This window comes from Hemitrygon akajei, unplaced genomic scaffold (genome assembly GCF_048418815.1).
Source record: "Hemitrygon akajei unplaced genomic scaffold, sHemAka1.3 Scf000098, whole genome shotgun sequence".
NCBI lineage: Eukaryota > Metazoa > Chordata > Chondrichthyes > Myliobatiformes > Dasyatidae > Hemitrygon > Hemitrygon akajei.
The window spans coordinates 1,652,521-1,677,684 of NW_027331984.1; the positions used below are offsets into that span (position 1 = coordinate 1,652,521).

Here is a 25,164-nt window from a genome sequence, read left to right on the forward strand (position 1 = left end):
ACTGAGATTTACCAGTATGCTGCCTAGACTGGAGGGATATTCATATGAGGAAAGGTTCAGCGAGGTATGACTTTTCCTTTTACAGCGAAGTGGATGAAAGGTGACTGATTAGAGTTGTACATGTTAAACGGGATAAATCAAGCGGATAGCCAAAACCTTTTTTCCCAGTGTAGAAATAGCTAAGCGGGGGATATAATTTTGAAGTGATTAGAGGGAGGTATAGGGACTGCCAGGCACATTGATTTACACATAATGGTGGGTGTGGGGAACGCGGTGTCAGGAGTCCTGCTAGAGACATACCTGTCAGGTACATTTAAGAAAATCCTAGAAACATGGACAATAAAAAAAGTCGGCTCTGAAGAACTGAAGTTATTTAGTCGACAAGAATCAAGGACGAAAGGGCAAACATTGAGGTCTAGTCTCAATTCTCTGTTCATGGCCGACCATCAGCATGAGCATCCACCTGAAACTGCAGCGTCTCTCATTCATTAACTGACCGGATCACAGTCAGAAAATTACTCAGCCACTTACATTTCCGGGAAGTGGGGTGACGCCTCTGAGTTCCTACTCCTGGATATGGGAAAAAAAAATCTAGAATTAGAGTCGGTACGTCATCCAGTTTATTGTGACCATTTCTTCCCTTATCACTGCCTCCCTCCACCTGTTCCCTTCATAAGATGCTCAGCGGCAGCGTCGGGATTCCAGCCCAATTTTCCTCAGGGCACATTGACCCATTGGAGGTCAACTTCAAGCTCAACAATTCTCCTAATCTCCTTCCCTCTCATGATGACCGAACCGGAGAGTTCTCCAGAACACTAAACAGCTTCTCTCTCGGTACACACAGTGGACCGATTCACACCTTTTCACCCCACGGAGTAGCAGTGCGATATGCGAGACATTTATCTGACACCGACAGACCCTTGCACCATTCCTTAGGCACGGACTCCCAACTGATATATCAGTGGCTCTGGATCATTTTCCGTCCTACTCGCACATAAAATATTCCACATCGACTTACATGCAGTAGGACATTATTTTGCCCAAAACTACAGACCTGACTCAAGGATGCGAAGAAGGTACAAAATTAGCGAGAGACTCTCAGCTCAATGGTTCACGTACTGTTGAAGAATGAGCTGCAGAACCATGAACCATTGAATGGCCTGGATTGGGTAGATGGAGAGAGGACGTTTCCTGTAGGGGAACTGGGCTTGTATCAGAGTACATCGCTTCAGAGGTGATGACGAATCTCTTTCACTACAAATGTTTTGAAGCAGAACAACGGTGATTTACCAGAATGACGCCGAGACTGGAGGGATATTCATATGAGCAAAGATTCAGCCATCTATGGCTTTTACAGCTAAGTGTGTGAAAGGCGACTGCTTACGTTTGTACAATCTAAATGGCATAAATGAAGCGGATAGCCAAAGACTGTTTTTTCCTAGTGTGGAAATAGCTAATCGGGGGATATAATTTTGAGGTGATTAAAGGGAGGTATAGGGACTGCCAGGCGTATGTATCTACACATAATAGTGGGTGTGTGGAACGCGTTGTCAGTAGTCCTGTTACAGACCTACCTATCAGGTACGTTTAGAAAAATCCTAGAAACACGCACAATAAAAAGAAAGATGGCTCTGCAGAAATGAAGCTATTAAGTCGACAACAATCAAGGATTAATTAGTCAACAGAGAGCTCTAGTCTTCTCAATTTTCTGTTCCTGCCCGAACATCATCATGAGCAGCCCCCTTGTACAACAGCGTATCTGATTCATTAACTGACCCGATCACAGTCACATCATTCCTCAGCCACTTACATTGGCGCGAATCGAGGGACTGACTTTGAGCTCCTATTCGTGGAGATGGAAAAGAAAAAATCAAGAATTAGAGACCGTACGTCATCCGGTTACCTGTGACCATCTCTTCCCCTATCACTGCCACCCCACCGCCTGTTCCCTGCATTAAATGCTCAGCGGCAGTGTCGGGATTGCAGCACAACTTCCCTCTGAGCAAATTGACCCATTGGATTTCAACTTCAAGTTCAACAATTCTACTAAACTCCTTCACTCTGTTGATGCAGGAACTGAAGATTTCTCCAGATCTCTGAACAAGCTTCTCTCTCGGGACACACAGTGCACCATTTCACACCGTTTCACCCCTCGGAGGTGCAGTGTTATGTGCGGGCCTTTTATCTGACACTGCCAGACCCTTCCACTGTGCCTTAGGAACGGACACGCAACCGATACTTCAGCGGCTCTGGTTCATTTACCGTCCTGCTCGCAGAAAAATATTCCAAATCGACTAACATGCTGTAGGACATTCTTTTGCCCAAAACTACAGACCTGACTCAAGGATGCGAAGAAGGTACAAAATTAACCAGAGACTCTCAGCTCAATGATAGACGTAGTTTTGAAGATTGAGCTGGAGAACATGAACCATTGAACATCCTGGATTGGGTAGATGGAGAGAGGACATTTCCTATGGGGCAATTGGGCTTGGAGCAGAGTGCATCGCCTCGGAAATGATGAAGAATCTCTTTGTCTAGAAGAGTTTTGAAGCAGAACAACGGAGATTTACCAGTATGCTGCCTAGACTGGAGGGATATTCATATGAGGAAAGGTTCAGCGAGCTATGACTTTTCCTTTTACAGCGAAGTGGATGAAAGGTGACTGCTTAGGGTTGTATACTTGACAGATAGACCTCAGTATGTGCGGTTGGGAGACTGTAGGTCTGGCACGGTGGTCAGCAGCACAGGAGCGCCGCAGGGGCCGTACTCTCTCCGGTCCTGTTCACCCTGTACACATCAGACTTCCAATATAACTCGGATTTCTTCCATGTGCAGAAGTTCTCTGATGACACGGCCATAGTGGGGTGTGTCAGGAATGGACAGGAGGAAGAATATAGGAAACTGATACAGGACATTTTGATATGGTGCAACTCAAACTACCTGCGTCTCAATATCACCAAGACCAAGGAGATGGTGGTGTACTTTAGGAGATCTAGGCTACATATGGAGCCAGTGATCATTAATGTGTGGAGCAGGTTAAGACCTACAAGTATCTGGGAGTACAGTTAGATGAGAAGCTAGACTGGACTGCCAACACAGATGCCTTGTGCAGGAAGGCACATAGTCGACTGTACTTCCTTAGTAGGTTGGCGTCATTCAATGTTTGTAGTGAGATGCTGAAGATGTTCTATAGGTCAGTTGTGGAGAGCGCCTTCTTCTTTGTGGTGGCGTGTTGGGGAGGCAGCATTAAGAAGAGGGACGCCTCACGTCTTAATAAGCTGGTAAGGAAGTGGGCTCTGTCGTGGGAAATGTACTGGAGAGTATAACATCGGTAGCAGAGCGAAGGGCGCTGAGTAGGCTACGGTCAATTATGAAAAACCCTGAACATCCTCTACATAGCACCATCCAGAGACAGAGAAGCAGTTTCAGCGACAGGTTGCTATCGATGCAATGCTCCTCAGACAGGATGAAGAGATCAATACTCCCCAATGCCATTCGGCTTTACAATTCAACCGCCAGGAGTAAGATATGTTAAAGTGCCGGGGTTATGACTCAATGAATTTAAGTAAACTACTTAAGAACTTTTTAAAAGCTATTATTAATGCTTTTTGAGAGAGTGATTTTAGATGCATATCATATTTTTACTGAGTTAAGTATTGTATGTAATTAGTTTTGCTACAATAAGTGTATGGGTCATTGGAAAAAATGTTGAATTTCCCCATGGGGATGAATAAAGTATCTATCTATCTATCTATCTATAAGTTAAAAAGCATAGATCAAGCAGATGACCAATCATTTTTTTTTCCCAGAGTTGAAATAGCTAATCGTGGGATATAATTTTGACGTCATTAGAAAGAGGTATAGGGACTGCATGGCGTATGTATTTACACATAATGGTGAGTGTGTGGAACGAGATGTCAGGAGTCCTGTTACAGACATACCTATTAGGTACATTGAAGAAATTCTTAGAGACATGGACAATCAAAGAAAGACGGCTCTTAGAAATGAATGTATTAAGTCGACAACAATCAAGGATCAATTAGTGAACAGAGAGGTCTAGTCTTATCCATTTTCTCTTCCTGGCCGACCATCATCATGAGCAGCCCCCTTATACTACAGCGTATCTGATTTCTTAACTGACCCGATCATAGTCAGAACATTCCTCAGCCACTTACATTTGCGGGAAGTGAGGGGACGCCTTTGAGTCCCTATTGGTGGATATAGGAAAAAAAATCAAGAATTAGAAACCGTACATCATCCAGTTAACATTGACCATCTCTTCCCTTATCACTGCCACCCACCGCCTGTTCTCTTCCTAAGATGCTCAGCAACAGGGCCGGGATACCAGCCCAATTTCCCTTTGTGAACATCGACCCATTTGAAGTCAACTTCAAGTTCAACAATCCTACTAAATTCCTTCCCTTATTGATGCCGGAACAGGAGAGTTCTCCGAAAGACTGAACAGGCTTCTATCTCTGGACACACAGTGCTCCCAGTCACATAGTTTCACCCCTCCGAGGAGCAGTTTGATATGCGAGCCTTCTATCTGACACCACCAGAGCATTCCCTGCATTCCGTAAGCACCGACACCCAGCCGATAATTCATCTGCTCTGTTTCATTTACCGTCCTGCTCGCACATAAAATATTCCACGTCGACTTACATGCTGTAGGACATTCTTTTGCCCAAAACTACAGACCTGACTCAAGGATGCGAAGAAAGTACAAAATTAGCGAGCGAATCTCAGCTCAATGATAGACGTAGTTTTGAAGATGGAGCTGCAGGACATGAACCATTGAACATCCTGGATTGGGTAGATGAAGAGAGGACATTTCCTATGGGGCAATTGGGCTTGGAGCAGAGTGCATCGCCTCGGAGATGATGAAGAATTTCTTTTGCTAGAAAGGTTTCGAAGCAGAACAACTGAGATTTACCAGTATGCTGCCTAGACTGTAGGGATATTCATATGAGTATAGGTTCAGTGAACTATGGCTTTTACAGCCAGGTGTGTGAAAGGTGACTGCTTCGGGTTGTACAGGTTAAACGGCATATTTAAGTGGTTTGCCAAAGACTTTTTCCCCAGTGTGGAAATGGCTAATCGGGGGATATAATTTTCAAATGACTAGAGGGATGTATAGGGACTGCCATGGGTTTGTAGTTTGTATTTGCACATAATGGTGGGTGTGGGGAACGCAGTGTCAGGAGTCCTGTTAGAGACATCCCTATCTGGTACGTTTAAGAACCTCTTGACACCTCTTAGGTCAAAAAAAAAGACGGCTCTCTTGAAAAGAAGGTTTTAAATCGACAACAATCAAGGACCAAAGGTGAACACCAATTTCTAGTGCTCTTAATCTTCTGTTCCTGCCCGGCTGTCAGCATGAACAGCCACCTTATACTGCAGCGTCTCTGATTCGTTAACTGCCACGATCACAGTCACAACATTCCTCAGCCACTTACATCTTCGGCAAACGACTGGACTCCATTGATTTCCTAGTTGGGGATACGGAGAAAAAAGTTTTAGAGACTGCACATCGTTCATATAACTGTGACCTCATCCTAAGATGCTCAGCGGCAGGGCCGGGATACCAGCCCAATTTCCCTTTGGGAACATCGACCCATTTGAAGTCAACTTCAAGTTCAACAATTCTACTAAATTCCTTCCCTCTATTGATTCCCGAACCAGTGAGTTCTCAGGAATACTGAACAAGCTTATGTCTCGGGACACCCAGTGCACCTTTTCACACCGTTTCACCCCTCGGAGGATCAGTGTTATGTGCAAGACTTTTATCTGACACTGCCAGAGCCTTCCACCATGCCTTAGGCACGGACACACAACCGATACTTCAGAGGCTCTGGTTAATTTACCGTCCTGCTCGCACAAAAATATTCCACATCGACTTTCATGCTGTATGATATTCTTTTGCCCAAAACTACAGACCTGACTCAAGGATGCCAAGAAAGTGCAAAATTAGCGAGAGAATCTCAGCTCAATGATAGACGTTGTTTTGAAGATGGAGCTGGAGAACATGAACCATTGAATGGCCTGGATTGGGTAGATGGAGAGAGGACATTTCCTATGGGGCAATTGGGCTTGGAGCAGAGTGCATCGCCTCAGAGATTATGAAGAATCTCTTTTGCTAGAAAGGTTTCGAAGCAGAACAACTGAGAGTTACCAGTATGCTGCCTAAATTGGAGGGATATTCATTTAACGTCCCTTTCGCACATAAAGCATTCCACATCCGCTTACATGCTATAAGACATTCTTTTGCCCAAAACTACAGACCTGATTCAAGGATGCCAAAAAGTTAGAATATTAGGGAAAGACTCTCAGATCAACAATACAGGTAGTTTTGAAGAATGAGCTGGAAAACCATGGACCATTGAACAATTTAGTAGATGGAGAGAAAGCATTTCCTATGGGGGGATTGGGGATTGGATCTGTGTGCATAGCCTCAAAGATGTCCCTTTCGCTAGGACATAGAATAGAACAGAACAGTAGGCCTTTCGGCCCACAATTTTGTGGCAGCCCTTAAACCCTGCCTCCCATATAACCCCCACCTTAATAGAGCATAAAATAATACAAGCACACTACCAGAGGATTAGGGGATGCTGAATCTGAAGAATGCATTGGATGTGGAGTCCAAATTCGTGATTTCATTTAAGGTGGATTTTGATAGGCTTTTGATTCATAAAGATCATTAAGTTCATTGATAAAACAGGAGAAAGGAGATGAGCGGGATAACAAATGAGGGAAGATTACATGGTGGAGAGTCTCGATTGGCCCATTGGTTCAATAATTCTCGAACATCTCATGGTCTTATCGAAAACTAAATATAAATCTTCCGTGTACCGCACCTGTTGATGAGATTTTTGAGTCATTATTGAGGGGGAATTTTTGGAGTATCTTGCAGTTCGTGATAAAAACAGTCTCAAGCCAGTAGTGTTTTGTAGAGGGGAGATCCTGACTGAGAAATCCGTCAGGAAAATTTGAAAACCTTAAGAATTTATTGCAGGGCTCTGTCATCGAACAGCGTTCAGCCATTCACTTTTAGAGTCGACAACAGTTGCTCAAACGGTCCCTTCCCTTTGGAAGAGCGGTGTGAGGAAAAGGGCTTCACCACGGGAAAGTTTCCACCCCTCTGTCAGTGTAAGCACCCAAACGATACTTTGCCTCTGATATATTTATCGCCTCGCTCACAGAGACATTGTTCCCCATGCACTTACTCGCCAATTCCGAGCCTTTAAACGCTAATTGGTTTTAGGCGCCAGAATCTGAAGAAGCCTCAGTAGCATGCAGCGAGGTGAACCCAGAGACATGGTTCACTGTTAGCTCAGCGGGACATACACTATGCCACCTCACGCAACATGGAGTTTCATGGTGCGTTCATGCGTGTCATGGTCTGATCCGAAGTCCGCATTCTGGTTCACGGTCCTCCTCCGGAGCATTCCGGCACCGGACTCCGGGTCGTCCGGCTGTCCCTTGTTTCAGTTGGACTTAACCATTTGCTTCTGATGCTTATCTTGAGGCTGGGTATATAAGTGGACCTGGGATTGAGTCTGGTTGGGGTTCGTCTTGTCAAGCTTCCCTGGGAGCAAATGGCCTTGGGAGGCTAGAACGGCCATTTGGAGAACAATTGCTTCTTAGAGCCTTGCTGTCAGTAGTCGGAGGTATTATTGCGGTATGGTTAGGCCGTTTCCCAGGCCAGCTGTGTGCCCGTCTGCCACTCTGAGCTGGGTAGGGACCTGGTTGTTTCCGTAGCCAGCCAAGGTCGCCAGCCGTAACTGCGATTCGGAGCAGCCCCGATGCAGAGATGGAACTGTCTGTCGTTCTTCGGTGTTTGTCTCTTCCTGTCCTCACCCCATGGGGTAAGTCAGGCCGTTCTGCCGTTACCAGACAGATGGTCCTGTCCCATCTTGGTGCGGAGTGGAAGTTGAGTCCTGAGTTGTCGAAGGATAAGTCCCAGCTCTTTGTCTATGTATGTGCAGTCTCATGTTAATGTCTTGTTAAAGATGAATCCCGGCTTGTCGAAGAAGAAGTCCCGGCTCTACTATGTTGATGTTCAGTTCCTAGTCTGCCTCCAATCTCCAGCTTCCGAGGTTTGCAAGCCTCAAGACCCCAGTCTCAAGCTTCAAGACCCCAGTCTCAAGCCTCAAGACCCCAGTCTCAAGCCTCAAGCTTCATAACCCCAGTCTCAAGCCTCAAGCCTCAAGACCCCAGTCCCAAGCCTCAAGCCTCAAAACCCCAGTCCTCAAGTCTCGTCACGTCTTCGTCTGGTTTGAGGTCCGAGTCCAAGTCACGACCAAAGTTCTGGATCTTTGTCCAGTCTCGGGCTCGGAGGCCACGACCAGGCTCCATGTTCCCAGTCCCTCATCCTGGTCCTGCTTTCCTAGCCTAGTCTGCGACTTGTCCCTTCCTTTAGTTTTGTCCCATCCTGTTCCTAGTATTTCAGTGTCTGTGTCCTGCATTTGGGTCCATTCCCAACGCCCTCCTTATGACAATGCGAGGTGTTGTCTTTAGATGGGACAGTGATAATGATCTGAATCCGACAGTATACATGAATTAACATTGTAGGAAGGCGGGACAAAGATGTGGACTAGCTATGTCTGGGTGTCCAAAACGGGACAACACATTGTGGCTCTGCTTTACACTCTCCTTTGTCTCGGAAGACCAGCAATGACATTCAGATCTATTGCCCGGGAGAGGTATGCGGAGACGGAAGAGAAGCTGATGGATAACCTGGGTGAAATTTCGTGTTTCATTTCCCTGTATGGGGTTAGGACATTTGTTATTGGTGACATGGTGGGAGTGATGGATTCACCCTGCGAGTAAGTGTTTCTCACACCACCGGATTGGGATTGTCCTGTTTGGAGACATCCTGCTGTCATTGGATGTTGGGAAACTGTGGGTTCGGATGAGGAAGCTGTGCACATGATATGTTGGCTCCGGAAACATTCTAGGAAAGTGTTGAATAGGCTGCCGGGTACCTTCCTTCTAGAAAACACCTGTGAGAGAAGATCCTCAGCCCTTTGGCCTCTGATCGCACAAAAGACCCAACTGAACGCCTCGCTGTGTGACCTACCCCAAGCAGGAATACACGAAGAAGTTGGAATTGTTGACAGGGGTATTCTGCTCAGAGAGCGTGTGGTTGAAATCATCTGCGTCGGTTATGACAAACCCACGGATAATCCTGGCGAACACATCCATCACTGGGAAACGAGTGATAAACACCTGAAAGATGTAAACACCGTAAAATGGGACCAGGGAAATTCCGATTCATCAGCACCCCCCGCTTTCCACCCTGTTCTTCCATTCAATCAGTTGTCAAGTCATATCTGAGATCACTTTGCAGTTCCACTCACCGCCCAGATTCCGGACCCGCAATACTTCCCCCTACACCTCCTCTCCCTTCAGTATCCCGGAACAGAAACAATCGGTTAGAAACGCACCCACCATGACTCACTGTATCTACCTCAGGTTCAGATTCAGATACACTGATTTATCACACTTCCTCGCCTTTTTTTTTAGACTGTCCCGTTGTTTCCTCAAAGAATACGTACATATTTGTCAGGCTTGATTTCCCTTTAAGATAAGCATGTTATGTTCGTCCTTTTGCACCGTGTGCATTTAAGTACCCCCCAAACTACCGGTATTCCTTCATATTGGACAGCAAAAGCGTCTTTAGGTGCCAAATTCCACACCCTCCTGAAAAATATTGATCTTATCTGCGCTGACAAATCTCTGGGCCTTAAACTCAAATAACTGGACCAAAGCCAGTTTTTCCTCCTGGTGAAGCACTAGTGTCTGATTTCAGCAGCTGATAAAGAAGTAACCATCAGACGATTCTACAGGGCTCCTTCCTGAACACCTGCCCCTCTAGACATTGGGGTAGGGGGTGTTCAGACACAGTACAATGTATTGTCAGCTTTCAGCTGATACTCACTTCTGTGTTGGTTGCTGTTGGAGGATTGTCCCAGAGCTCTTCGGGAAGCATCATGTAGATTGCAAGCACTCTACGCCCGGTCAGTGAAACGAGTTCTTGTCCAGTGTATTGGATCTTCATCTCTAAGGGTTTTGCAGAACATTATAATACTTCATACATTTCTTTGGAAGCACTCATATACTTAAGCGTTAGTTTCAGTATATAACGCTATGTTCCGCGATGTTGTGACGACATTATAACCTATTTTAAGGTCAACCTGAATCTTCACTCCCACACAGACCTCCGTATGCTTATCAAGGAGTTTCCTAAGTGATCTATTGTGTGTGTCTCTGCCACCACCCCGGGCAACACACCACACGCCTTTTCAATAACCCTGTCAATTTCTGCTACAGGTTTGATGGATCTATGGTGTGGATCCCAAATTTCCTTCTACCACCTAACTTCACACTTGTCGGGCTTGAACAACATCTGCCATTTCTCAGCCCACCGCCAAATCCTGTCACTGTTCTGCTACAACCTGCAGCAATCCTCTACATCATATATGTCAAACTCAAGGCCCGCGGGCCAAATCCGGCCCACGGTGGAATTATCTTTGGCCGGCGAGATAATATCTAATTACTATTAAAGCTGGCCCCAGTAATCGAAGCGCCTATGGCGTATGATATGGCTAATGCTGAGTTTATTCATGTATCAGGTTTTCAGGGTTTTTAGTGTTTATTCAGCAGTCTTGCTCGGCAGTCTTCTTCATAAGAAACGGAATTTGTAAAGTGAAACACTTTGTAGTTATAGCAGAGACTGAGGCACATGAGAGCAGGCTGATAAAACGGAGGCAACAAAAGCTGCGTTCGCATGCGTCCGACTGATCCGGCCCGCATGAAGCTTCATTTTGCTCAATCCGGCTGGTGACCTAAAATGAGTTTGACACCCCTGATCTACATTATCTCCAAGTCAGCAAAGCCGCTTGTCACCTGCAAGCTTAATATCCCAACTTACACTGCCTCATCCAGTTCATTCCGAGTCATGGAGTCATCGAGTCATAGAAGAGAAAAGCAGAGAAACAGGCCATTTGGCCTATCTGCTCCGTGCTGAATGATTTAAACTGCCCGATTCCTTCGATCACCACTGGGATCCTAACCCTCCATACTCCCCCCATCTATGTCAGTATCCAAACTTCGCTTAAACTTTGACGACGAGCTCGCATGCACCACTTCTGCTGCCAGGTCATTAAACATTGCCATAACCTTTGAGTGAAGATGGATCCCATCAAACTTTTCACCTTTCACCCTTAACCTCTGCTTGTATTCCCAACCAGCCTCAGTGGAAAACACCTGAAAGGATCAACCTATCTATATTTTGAATATTCCAGAAATTTATGTCCTAACCATTTCAATATTCATTGATAGCTAAGGTCCTCAAGACCCAGGAAGTCTCTATAAAATTTCTTCTGTCCTCTTTCAAACTTGTTTATTTCTCAGTTTTAACAACTTAAACATAACTTCCCATCTCCTTTACTCAATACTGTTATTTATTAAGAACAGTCTACAAAAATCATTAATTATGATCCGATCAACCTGTGATGCTACTCTCAATCAATTATGGACCTGTATTCCCAGATGCCTTTGCTCTGCCGCACTCCTCAGTGCCCTGTCTTTCAGTATTTAAGCCCTACCGTGGTTGGTCCGACCGAAGTGAAAAACCTCGCACTTGACTGAATTAAATTCCATCTGCCGTTTTAAGCACAATTTCCAGCTCGCCCAAATCCCGCTGCAGGCCATGACAGTATTCCTCACTGTCTACTACATTCCTGTTCTTGCTATGGTCCCTAAATTTTACTAATCGAGTTAACCACATTATCATTCAGATCCCTTAGATAGATGGCAAACAACAACGGACACAGCATCAATCCCTACGGCTCTCTACTGGTCACAGGTCTCCAGCCAGAGAGGCAACAATGTACTTCGCTGCTCCGCAAAGCCAGTGTCTAATTCAAATTACTACCTAATCTTGAATGCATCGAAACTTCTTGACAAAACGCCCACACGGGCCCTTCTCAACTGGAATACTGAAATCCATGTATACAATGTCTACAGCCTTGCTTTCATCAACTTTAGTGGTAACAGCCTCAATAATGTATAGGCAGGAAACTGAGCTGATTAATCTTCATCCATGTCAAAACAAATACTTATGTATCATTTGTTTAGAATACCTTCAACTAATTCCAGCAACAACATTACCACTTTTCCACTTGCATCCCTAAGTTGCGACAGGACAACAAACACGTCCTTCTCTGTGAAGATGTTGCCACTTTGCCTCTGTGCTATAGACTCTGTAGCAGTCTACTGACTAAATACAGATGAAAAAGAAAAATTATTTATGATCTCCCCACTTCTTTTATCTCCACATGTCTCCATACAGTATTAGTATCCCCAATCATCCCAATCATTCCCTTCCCTTGTCTGTTGGTGAAATCTCATGGACTCCATTGTCGCTCCTGATTCTTTAAAAAAAAACTATTCCATTGCATTAAGGTTACTCCATAAATAGATATGTTGTTCCTACCTGCTTATACGTGATACACATCTCCACTTTTTCTTACCAAGCGCCTCCACATCTCTAGAAAACGACGGTTTTCTACACTTATCATCTTAAACTTTTACGTAAAAGCATTGCACTCTCTCGACGGCAATGTTCTAATACTCCAACTTATCAAATACATATGTGTCTGGAACAGTCTGCCCCAGTTGACAGTCGACAGATTGTTTCTGATGTCATCAATATTGGCCGTTTTCCTACCTTCCAGGTTTCGCCCAGCGAGATATAGGTGCAGCGGTGCGCTATCAGTTCTAAGATTGTGGGTGTAGCTGCCGTGTATTCCAACCCAGACCGAGTCTTTGTAACGGCGGACCTGTTGACAGAGAATGGAGTTCTTACTATAGGAGTTGTAAGAGGGGTTCGGTGATGTGCGTTTCGTGATTGAGGAGCAAGGATGGCACACGACGAGGCAGAACGAAGTGAGCACAGCGACGGATAGAATGTCATGGCACTGAGCAGCGTAAGGTCTTAAAGTGGCACAAGTACCTCTGAACAGATACACTCAGTACTCCGCACATGTATCAATAGACCCTTCGTGGTCCGAAGGTACCCTGGCAAGGCAGCAGCGTATTGCAACAACCAACGTAGAGTTTTATAGCACTCGCAAATGGGTTCAATTCCCCACCGTCCACATCATCTTTCTCGGCTGTAAAGAATTCTCCGTTCTCCCCGTGATCGCGTGGGTTTCCTCTGGGTACTCTGGTATCCTCCCATATTACAAGGACGTATTGGTCATGGATAGTCATTGGTGGGAAGATATGTTGGCACTCGAAGCGTGACGATCCATGCGAACTGGCGCAGCACAGCCTCAGAATGTGTTGGGCGCAAATGATAATGACGGATTTACTGTCTGTAACAAGGTAGCTGTGACAAATCGAACATAGAACAGGGAACATAGAGAAGTAGAGGGACCGGCCTTTCAGCCCACAGTACTGTGTCAGGTCAATTAAATTTGTAATCATCTGGCTGACTAAACTAAGTCCCTCTCTCTTCACATTAACCGTACCCTTACATTTTCCTTCAGGTGCCTGTATAAACGCCATGGAAAAATCTCTAATGTATCTGTTTCCGACAGTATGAAAGGGATGAAAGGGTTACCTTATGAGGAAGGTCTGGCAGCTCATGAGCTGTATTCCCTGGAGTTCAGAAGAATGAAGGGGGATCTCCTAGAAACATTTAGAATGTTAAAAGGCCTGGACAGATTAGATATGGCAAAGGTATTTCCATGGTAGATGACTCCAGAACAATTTGGCACGGCTTCAGAATTGAAGAAAGTCCTTTTAAAACTGACGTGCAGAGAAATTACTTTAAGCAGAAGGTGGTAAATCTTTGGAATTTGTTGCCACGAGTGGGTGTGAAGGCAAAATCATTGGGTGAATTTAAGGCAGAGATAGATAGGTTCTTGATTAGACAGCGCTTCCAAGGGTATAGGTTGAAAGCCGGGGAGTGGGGATGACTGGAAGAATTGGATCACCCCATATTTGAATGGTGGAGCAGTATTGATGGGCCTAATGGCCTATTTCTGCTGATATACTTTATCGCCTTATGGTCTATCAACGTAGATCGCACACTCAAAGCATTCAGTGCACTCGGGGTGACAAACCTTGTCCATACAATCTCACGGAGAAATAGAGAAGTACAGCACAAGCCCTTCAGCACATCTAGTCCATGCAATGACCATTCAAACTGCTTCTCCAATCGACCTTCACCGAGACCAAAGACTTACATAACCATATCATCATATAACGATCCAAACTTTTCTTAAACGTTCACATCCAGTTCGCATGCCTCGCTTGAGCTGGGAGCTTATTCCATGCTCTCATGATCCACTCAGAGAAGAGGTTTCCCCTCATGTTCCTTTTAAACTTTTCAGCTTTTCACACTCAATCCAGGACACTGGTCGTTGTCCCACGCAACACCAGTGGAAAGAGCCTACTTGCATTTACCCAATTGACACCACTCGTAATATTGTAAACATCTTTCAAAACCACTCTCAATCTTCTGTCTTCTAAGAAATACTGAAAAAACCTTTTCAATATTTCCTTAAAGTGCAAATGTTCTGGACGCGGCAATATCTTCATAAGTTTTCACTGTGCTCTTTCAATCTTAATTACAACTCTCCTGTATGTCGGTGACCACAACTGCAGACAATAGTCTGAATTGGGCTTCACTAACGTCTGGAACATCTTCAACACAACATCTCATCTCCTGTACTCAATACATTGATTAATAAAGGCCATTGTGCTGAACGGTTTCTCTAGGATCCTATCTACACATGGCGACACTTTCAACGATTTATGGACCGTATTGCAGATTGCTTTGTTCTACCACACTCTTCAGTGTCCTGACGTTCACCGTGTAAGGCTTACTGTGTTTAGTCCTGCCATAGTGTATAGCCTCACACTTGTCTGCATTAATTTCCACCTGCCATATTTTAGAGCATTTTGCCAGCTGGTGCATATCCCACTGGAGCCAAGATAGTCTTTCTCGCTGCCCACTACACCCCCAGACTTGGTGTCTTCGGCGTTTTGCTGACACAGTTAACCACATTATCATCAGCTGCGTTGATATAGATGAAATAAAACAACAACAAACACAGCACAGCCTATATCACATCAATAAGCCCAGGTCACAATCTGAGAGGCAGCTATCTACTGCCACTATCTGGTGTCTCCCACAATGCCTTACCTTCATACATTTTCCTGGTAAGTTCCTCAAAAAACTCGATAATTTGGTTAGGAATAACCTACCAGGCACGACACCATGCAGACAGTACTTATTTAGTCAACTGATATCCAAATACTCCTACATCAGGTCCCTTGGAATACTTTCAGGTAACGTTTCCTCCGCTGATGTCAGAAATTGCGGCCTAGAATTTTGTGGTTTATGTTTAAACTCTTAAAAATAGTCTTAAAAATTGGTTGTCCTCTCCTCCTCTGGTATCTCTCCAATTGCAAAGGATGTTTTAAATGTTTCTGCTCGGGCCCAAGCATTCCAGGTTATGATCCGGTCCATGGATACCGGACTCCAGGTCTTGCAGCCGACCCTCTTGTCGCCCTTAAGCCAAATAAGATCATCTTGGCTTAAGGAGGTGCACCTGTTGCCTATCAGCTGGCAGGTGGATATAAGGGACTCTGGTACGGAGTCTGGTTGGGTGGGTGGGTTTCCCTGCTCTAAACCTGTTTTGTCTTGTACGAGCTGGTTTGCCATGTTCCGAGGTGTTTCGTCCGATCGGCCCTGTTCGTTCCGGTCGTCCCAGCTTGGAGTATCCACAGTCTCATCCTCAGGTTCTGTGAGTCAGCCTTGGAATCACCCCGGACCAAGTTCCCTTCCGATCCCTTGCCTCCGGCGGGTAGCAGGCCGGTCTGCCGTTGCCCGGCAAGAGGAATCTGTCCCCTTCCTACCCCTCACCTCTGATGAGTTGTGCCCGTTACCTGCCCAGGTGTCCTGCGTCTTGCCCCGGACACCGTGTTCACGCCCTGGAGGCAGCCCTGCCCAGGAGTGATGCGGCCGCCCAGGCGGCCCTCCTGCCTTGCCACTAGCTCTTTCTGAACCCCAGGATTACCTCGCATGCCCTGTCTCTTTCGCATGCCCTGGTCTCCCCATCTGGTTCTATCCTTTAGTTATTCCTGTCCTGCCCCTTGTACTTCAGTGCCTGCGTCCTGCACTTGGGTCCACCCTCCTATCCCCCCTGTGACAGTTTCTCTGCACTTGTTACCCTCCCCTCTTGTTCTGACAAGCACATAGAAGTTTTGTAGTCTCAACATGTTGTTTTCGAAGTCCTTCCATGTACAGACAAAAAAAAAATCACATTTGACGGCCTCCTACATACTTCTTTTTAACGCCTATCACGTACAATACATGACAGCGTTACTTATCAAACTTTTAAACCCTTACTGACATCTCCTCAGCTACCGCCGCTGCAACGAAAGCATTCCGAGTGTGCGCAAATTCCTACTGGAGCACGGACCCACTAATTCAGTAAACATCCCAGTAAAGCTCCTTCGTACCCTCTCCAAAAGACATATCTTCTTATAGCCCTTAATTTACCCTTCACCCTTCCCTCCCTGGGGGAAGTGGGGCCAGGGTGGGTAGTCAGCAGGCTACAGTTCTCCAGCTGCGTCTGACTCCCCGGGTGCTGACGGATAAGCAGCTCCAGGGTTCAGAACCAATGACGGCGGAGCGGAGACAATTCGTCCCTACGGCCTGAGGAAGAATGACGTGGACGGGAATCTGTACGTGGCGGTGTCGGGTAAATAGAGGCTCAGATGTCAACAGTGAGCAATGATCTGTGACAGGGAGATTCTCTGGGAAACGGATGTAGCTGAAGACGGGACGTCCAAGGGAAGGAGGAAAGGAAAAGTAATAGTCAGCGATCACATTACCTCATAATCTGCAGTGGTGCAGAGGGCATCATATCCCAAGCAATGACTGGAAGCAAAAACACAATGAGAGAATCAGAAACTCAATAGACAATGCAAACAAGCATCCCACACATTCCACAAAACTGTGGATTCATTGATGTGTGCCATCAGAAGAGAAGGGCTCTTAGATCAAACCCGACAGTGTAACAAGGTACGACATTAAGAGAGCCGTGCGCTAAACATGGGGGATGTTATCTGGTGAGAAGCTGGTTTGTAGAAGGACGCCGTGCTGGAGGGGAGGGCGAATGTATTTTGTTAAAGGAGCTCGGTTCTTAGCTCTCATATTGTATGTTGCCGAGTGTCTACTGTTACGGATGTGGCTCGGTACAAATGTTTAATCCGAGTACTCAGTTGTGATTCTTGCCTCGGTTTCCATCGCAGGGAGAATCAGGATTTAAGCGATATGGATTGAAGAGGCGGAGTTTGTGAATGGAAACCGGGTAGGGAAGGGCAGCTGGTCCCGGAAAACTGATTGAAGGAGGGAGGCGAGGCAGGCAGTGCCTGGTCGGAGGGAGTGCAACACATGGAGGCAGCACTGGCAGGGATACAAGGAATCGGGATAGAGCGGCAGATGGTGGGACTGCGGAAGGAAAGGAATTTGATTCTTGTCTTACTCTTTGCTCAAGCCTTCCACGCTGACCGGCGAGGCGACAAGCAGAAACACGGGCAGCATTGTTACCCTATGAGAAACAGAAACAGTCACTATCCAGTATTTGCCATGGACATAAGGCCATTCACAGGGTTATACAGCAAACAGCCCATCGGCCCGCCGAGCCAGTTCTAGTACTCAACATCATTGTATTGCGAAATAATTCGTACTTTGGCTATAATCCCACAATTTTAACTGGCTCATCTTGATACAGGGGACGGAGTGTCAGTGTATCTCTACCCAAGCACTATCGTTCCCACTGCACCGCAACGGATTCTGGTTAGCATCCTCGACACCAGGAGAGCCAGCCCCAGTTGATTCCGGTCACTTAACAATCCTGGTGAGCCTCTCACTCCGCCTCTTAGATCTATATTGTGTGCTACTGAAGCCTCTGCTACATGGGATAACGTTCCCGCCGTGTGAACTATGCATGCCCTTCATCGGTTAGAACACCTCAGGTAGCCTCCTCCACTCCAGGAAAAGACAGAGTTTCTGTCAGAGAGATGGGGAAGGAGAGAGTGCGAGAGAATAGGCGGGAGAGGAAGAGTGATTGAGTGGAATTGGACGAACATGGTAAGGGAGGTGTAAGAGTGGGTTGAGGGTAGGGCTGGTTGGACAGAAGGAGAAAGTTTGGTGTGGAGTGTAAAAATAACCTTTGCACTGTACCTTGTACATGAGATAAACCAATTCAGTCAAATCTCAGCCGAGCAGAGATGTTTCATTTCTAAAGAGCCTTCCCACCTTCTCTGCTGCCCAGACCAACTTACGTTTCTCTCCCTCCTCAGTTCTAATGAAGTGTACTTCATCTAATGTCTCTCCCTCTCCTGACAGCTCCTGTCTGCCATAAGTATTTATTTATTGCAATTTACAATTTTTCACTCTCACGCTGTGCTGTTGGAACAGAAGAAGAAATTGCACCAAATATGTTAATGATGATACACTTCATTCTGAGATTGATTGCCAATGTCATCCCTTGATGATGGAGCAGGTCCCTGATCCAAAACATCTGAGTCAGGGAAAACATCCTCGCTGACTCCATCCTGCTGAGACTTTGCCCATTGGAGCGTGTCCATCTGTCTATCCATTTATCTATCGATCTATTGATCTACACATCAGTCGGTCGGTTTATCTACCTATCTACCTATCTATCTATCTATCAATCTATCAATCTCCCTTTACTTATGTACTTAATGGGAATTTTCTGTCTTTGCAGTGTATTGCAGCTACAAAAACACGTTTCACGTCACACAGTGAATGTCAGTGATAATAAATGTGATCCCGAATTCTCAAACAAGACAAAACCTGCAGAAGCCGGAAATCAGAGCAACACACACAAAATGCTGGAGGAACTCTACAAAGCAGCAGCATCTATGGGGGGATAAAATGTTTGGTACAAGAGAGAGATGGCCATAGAAGAAAGAAAACAAAATTGGGGAGTAGAACTAGAGGGAGGTGACAGGTGGGCAGGGATATTAGGTGAGAGGGGGAAAGGGGGATGGGAAATGGTGAAAAGGGGAGGGGGCGTGGGGACATCGATTTTGGTGCCGTCAGGTTGCACCTACTCAAACGGAATATCAGGTGTTGTTCCCCCAACCTAAACGTTGCCTCATCACGACAGCGGAGGAGGCCATGGATGGACATATCGGAATGGGAATGTGAATTGGAATTAAAATCAGTGGCCAGTGGGCGATCCCGTTTGTTCTGGTGGACGGAACGGAAATGCTTGGCGACGCTGTCTCCCAATCTACGTCGAGTCTGGTCAATATACTGGAGGCCTCACCGGGGGCGACAATGGTCTTCATTCTGAGACAGATGTCCATGGAAGAAAGAAAAAAAATGGGGTATGGGGGGGGGGGGGACTACCAGAGAGAGGCGATTGGCGGGCAAGCAGATAAGGTGAGGGGCGAGGGAAGGGGATAGGAAATGGTGAAAAGGAAGTAAGCGTGGCCTCATCACGACAGTGATTGATGGACATGTCGGTACAGGAATTGGAACTGGAATTAAAATCGCTGGCCACTTGTTCTGGCGGACTGAGCGCAGGTCTTTTTCAAAGCCGTCTCTCAATCTATGTCGAGCCTCGTTGATGTACACGAGGCCACACCGGGAGCACAGAACACAATAAAAGATTCCAACAGACTCACAAGTGAAGTGTCGCCTCATATGAAAAGACTGTTTACAGCTCTGAATGTTAGTGAGGGAGGTGTAGGGGCAGGTGTAGTACTTGTTCTGTTTACAAAGATAAGAGCCGGGAGGGAAATTCAGTGGGGAGGGACAAATGGACAAGGGAGTCACGTAGGGGCAATCCGTATGGAAAGGGGGGGGGGAGGGCTAGAGGAACTATTCCTCTTTCAACCCTGCTACATTAAACACTCCATCCCCTTCTCTCAATTCCTACGTCACCGCTGCATATGATTTCAAGTTGAGGCTTTTCATTCCAGTGGTCATCCATTTTAATTCCGCTTCCCATTCCCATTGCTGTATGTCCATCCATGGCCCCCTCCTCTGTCGTGATGAGGCCACACTTAGGATGGAGGAACAGCACCTTATATTCTGTACGGGTGGCCTCCAACCTGAAAAACTGAACATTGATTTTTCAAATTTCCAGTAATGCCCTCCAAACCGCCGACCCTACTCCCCCCCGCCCCTTTCTATGTCCCATCTCCTTTTCCCTCTCTCACCATGTCTCCTTGACCACCCAGCACCTCCCTCTGGTGCTCTGACAATTTTTTTGTCTGTTTTAAATGGTCCTGTCTCTTTCACATTCCAAGCTAATTACTTTATCACCACTCCCTCCCCTCCAGGTTTCACCTAACACCTAGTGTTTCGCTCTCCACACCCGGCGCCTTTTAAATCTACTCCTCAGCTGTTTTTTTATCTCCAGTCCTGCCGAAGTGTTTTCGGCCCGAATCTCGGACTGCACTTCTTTTTTTCACTGATGCTGTTTGGCCTGCAGAGATCCTAAAAGCATTTTTTGTGATTCTCATTCTGGTTATCAATAGAGGAGAAACCAGTTTCCATCCCTCGGGAATTTTCACCAAAGCTGTGAACAATACGACAGGTACATCAGCAAAATACAATGCGCCAAATTAGATGCGTCGACGTGCCCGGGGTGAAGTACTAGGTATAGACTGGGTTAGTGACTGTTCCCCTATGGTGATCTTTATTCTCTGGGTATGGTGCAACAGCTCCACTAACTGGGCATCACCAGCAACAGATCTCTTTTCATTTAATAATGACTATGTCTTCTACACCAAAGACTATGCCCTTATAGCTATCCACAGGGTTTTCCATTGCCACCTTCCCACACACTCACTCAGCCGCTCCATATCCCCTTTCATCATCCCACGCCCTGCCCTTCGCTCATACCGTCACACTGGTGAGTGTGGTCAGAAACCTTGGTAATAGAACCTGTGACACCCCTCAGTCCATGGGCTGATGTCGCTGTGACCTGAGCACCACTGACCGTGATTTCCCTCTTCCCATAGACTGCGCACATGACAGAGATGCATGTAGACCAACTGTTCTTTGTGTGGTTATTAACCGAGTCCCAGGTATAATCTGGGATTCTGACAAATCTAGGATCAGGTAATGGGGGAGACGGTTAGAGCAGTGGTGTGCTCCGTATGCAGTATTTGGGAGGTCAGGGTCAACACAGAAAAGACAGGAGGTAAGCAAATGGGTGACAGTCAAGAGAGGCAGGGGGAGCAGACAGAGAGAGAAGAGCACCCCAGTGGCCGTTCCCATCAAAAATAAGTATACCGTTTTGGATACTGTTGGTGGGTATGACCTACCAGGAACAAGCTGCAGTGGTCCAGTCTCTGGCACTGAGGTTGGACCCGTGACTAGGAAGGGGAGGAGGGATGAGAAGAGAGCAGTAGTGATAGGGGATTCTATAGTCAGGGGGGCGGATAGGAGATTTTGTGGGGAAGATCGGGAGTCTCCGATGGTATGTTGCTTCCCTGGTGCCGGGGTCCGGGACATCTCAGATCGGGTGCAGGTTATTCTCGAGAGGGAGGGCAAGGATCCAGATGTTGTGGTCCATGTAGGGACCAATGACGTGGGTAGGATGAGTGAGGGAGTCCTGCGTAGGGAGTTCAGGGAGTTAGGTGCAAAGCTGAAGGGCAGGACCTCTCAGGATTGCTACCTGTGCCACCTGCGAGTGAGGCAAGGAACAGAAGATTATAAAGATTAATACGTAGCTGAGAGGATGGAGCAGGAGGGAGGGCTTCAGGTTTGTAGATAATTGGGCCTTGTTCCAGGGAAGGTGGGATCTGTTCCGAAGGGACGGTTTACACCTGAACTGGAGCGGTACTAACATACTTGCAGGGAAGTTTGCTAGTGCTTCTTGGGGGAGGGGGGTTAAATTAAATTTGCAGGGGGTGGGGATCCAGAATGTGAGACAGGATAACGAGAGGAAGAATAAAGGACAGGTGGGGACTACACGGTTCCGGAATATTAAGTGTGTAGTAGAGGAAGGTGGGGCGGAACAAGTGATAAGGAGGTCTCATGTACAGAGGGATTGTCTGACGGAACATGGAGTTAAATGTGTTGAACGAATAAGTAAATTTAGGAAGGATAACAAAATTCTAGGGGCGTATAGCCCGATGGGAGTTCGGGGAGCTGGGTTAAGCACAATAGGCAGCGATTCAAACAGAGAGAGGAGAAATGGGCTAAAAATTCTATATCTGAATGCATGAAGTGTCAGAAATAAGGCGGATGAGCTTGAAGCCCAGGTGCGAATGGGTAACTATGATGTTGTTGTGATAACGGAGACGTGGCTGCAGGGAGATCACAACTGGGAAATGAATATACAAGGGTATACGTGCTATCGTAGGGACAGAAATGTGGGCAGAGGGGGTGGTGTGGCCCTGTTGGTGAGGAATGAGATTCAGTCCTTTGCAAGGGGGGACATAGGGTCAGGAGAAGTAGAGTCTGTGTGGATAGAACTGAGGAACAGTAAGGGCAAAAGGACCCAAATGGGTCTTGTCTACAGGCCACCAAACAGTAGCATGAATATTGGGTGCAAGTTGAATAGGGAGTTAACATTGGCATGTGGCAAAGGTAATGTCGCAGTAGTTATGGGGGATTTCAACATGCAGGTGAACTGGAAGAATCAGGTTGGTGCTGCACCACAGGATAGGGAGTTTGTAGAGTGCCTACAGGATGTATTCTTGGAACAGCTTGTACGAGAGCCGACCAGGGACAAGACTATTCTGGATTTAGTGTTATGTAATGAACAGGATTTGATAAGCGATCTCGCAGTAAAGGAGCCATTAGGAGGTAGTGATCACATTATGATAAGCTTTTATCTGCAATTTGAGAGGGATAAGTGCAGCTCGGAGGTGTCAGTGTTGCAGATGAACAGGGGAAACGATGGAGCCATGAGGGAGGAGCTGGCTGAAGTTGACTGGAAGGATAGCCTAGCAGAAAAGACAGTGGAACAGCAATGGCAGGTATTCTTGGGAATAATGCACAAGGTGCAAAATCAGTTCATCCCCCAGAGAAGGAAGGATTCAAAGGGGGGAAAGGGGCCACAGTGGTTGACAAAGGAAGTCAGAGATTGCATAGCATTAAAAAAAAAGGAAATATGACAGAGCTAAGGTAAGTGGGAGGACAGATGATTGGGAAGTTTTTAAGGAACAACAGAACTTAACTAAAAAGACAATACGGGGAGAAAAAATGAGGTATGAACGCAAGCTAGCCAGGAATATAAAGGAAGATAGCAAAAGCTTTTTTAGGTATGTGAAGAGAAAGAAGATAGTTAAGAACAATGCTGGGCCCTTGAAGAATGAATTGGGTGAAATTGTTATGGGAAACAGAGAAATGGCAGAAGAATTTAATGAGTACTTTAGATCTGTTTTCACTAAGGAAGACACAAGCAGTCTCCCAGATGTATGGATGGGCCAAGGACATAGGGTAACAGAGGAAATGAAACAGATTGACATTCGGAAGGAAACGGTGATGAGAAGACTGATGGGACTGAAGGCTGGCAAATCCCCAGGTCCAGATGGTCTGCACCCTAGGGTACAAAAGGAGGTGGCCCTGGAAGTTGCGGATGCATTGGTAATCATTTTCCAATGTTCCTTAGATTAAGGATCAGTTCCTGAGGATTGGAGAATGGCTAATGTTATCCCACTTTTTAAGAAAGGAGGGAGGGAGAAAACAGAGAACAATCGACCTGTCAGCCTGATATCGGTGGTGGGAAAGATGCTAGAGTCCATTATAAAGGATGAATTAGTGGCATATCTAGATAGCAGTGATAGGATTGGGCCGAGCCAGCATGGATTTACCAAGGGTAAATCATGTTTGACTAATCTGTTGGAGTTTTTCGAGGATGTAACCAGGAAGTTAGACGGGGGAGATCCAGTGGATGTAGTGTACCTCGATTTCCAGAAGGCATTTGATAAGGTCCCACATAGAAGATTGGTGGGTAAAATCAAAGCTCAGGGCATCAGGGGGAAGGCATTGACATGGATAGAAAACTGGTTGGCAGATAGAAAGCAAAGGGTAACGGTGAATGGGTGTTTCTCGGAATGACATCGGTATTGGGACCACAGCTGTTTACCATTTACGCTAACGATTTGGATGAAGGCATAGAAAATAACATCAGCAAATTTGCTGATGATACTAAGCTGGGTGGCAGTGTGACATGTGATGAGGATGTTAGGAGAATTCAGGGTGACTTGGATAGGCTGGGTGAGTGGGCAGATACTTGGCAGATGGCGTTTAGTGTGAATAAGTGTGAGGTTATCCACTTTGGGAGTAAGAACAGGAAGGCAGATTATTATCTGAACGGTATAGAGTTGAGTAAGGGAGTAATACAAAGAGATCTCGGAGTCCTTGTTCATCAGTCACTGAAGGTGAATGAGCAAGTGCAGCAGGCAGTGCAGAAGGCTAATGGAATGTTGGCCTTTATTACAAAGGGAATTCAGTACAAGAGCAAAGAAATCCTCTTGCATTTGTACAGAGCCCTGGTGAGACCACATCTGGAGTATTGTGTACAGTTTTGGTCTCCTGGGTTAAGGAAGGACATCCTGGCTGTAGAGGAAGTGCAGCGTAGATTCACGAGGTTAATTCCTGGGATGTCTGGACTGTCTTATGCAGAGAGGTTAGAGAGACTGGGCTTGTACACGCTAGAGTTAAGGAGATTGAGAGGGGATCTGATTGAAACATATAAGATTATTAAGGGATTGTACAAGATAGAGGCAGGAAATATGTTCCAGATGCTGGGAGAGTCCAGTACCAGAGGGCATGGTTTGAGAATAATGTGTAGGTCATTTAGGACAGAGTTAAGGAAAAACTTCTTCTCCCAGAGAGTTGTGGGGGTCTGGAATGCACTGCCTCAGAAGGTAGTACAGGCCAATTTTCTGGATGCTTTCAAGAAGGAGCTAGAAAAAAAGAAGAAGGAGCTAGATAGGTATCTAATGGACAGGGGTATCAAGGGATATGGGGACAAGGCAGGAACCGGGTATTGATAGTATTTGATCAGCCGTGATCTCAAAATGGCGGTGCAGGCTCGAAGGGCCGAATGGTCTACTTCTGCACCTATTGTCTATTGT

At 46.2% G+C, this 25,164-nt stretch overlaps 1 protein-coding gene across 1 annotated transcript in view; it reads right to left on the minus strand.

The window, feature by feature from the left end:
• Positions 1–527: 527 nt before the first annotated feature.
• LOC140723034 (uncharacterized) overlaps positions 528–25,164 on the minus strand; it is a 98,356-nt gene continuing 73,719 nt past the window's right edge. The window contains exons 3-11 of the mRNA XM_073037659.1: positions 17,571–17,636; positions 16,918–16,963; positions 12,734–12,845; positions 9,941–10,062; positions 9,080–9,228; positions 5,457–5,489; positions 4,176–4,208; positions 1,811–1,843; positions 528–570 (exon numbers count right to left, since the gene is read on the minus strand). Of these exons, the coding sequence (XP_072893760.1) occupies positions 528–570; positions 1,811–1,843; positions 4,176–4,208; positions 5,457–5,489; positions 9,080–9,228; positions 9,941–10,062; positions 12,734–12,845; positions 16,918–16,963; positions 17,571–17,636 (637 nt within the window). The remainder of the gene's footprint in view (positions 571–1,810; positions 1,844–4,175; positions 4,209–5,456; positions 5,490–9,079; positions 9,229–9,940; positions 10,063–12,733; positions 12,846–16,917; positions 16,964–17,570; positions 17,637–25,164) is intronic.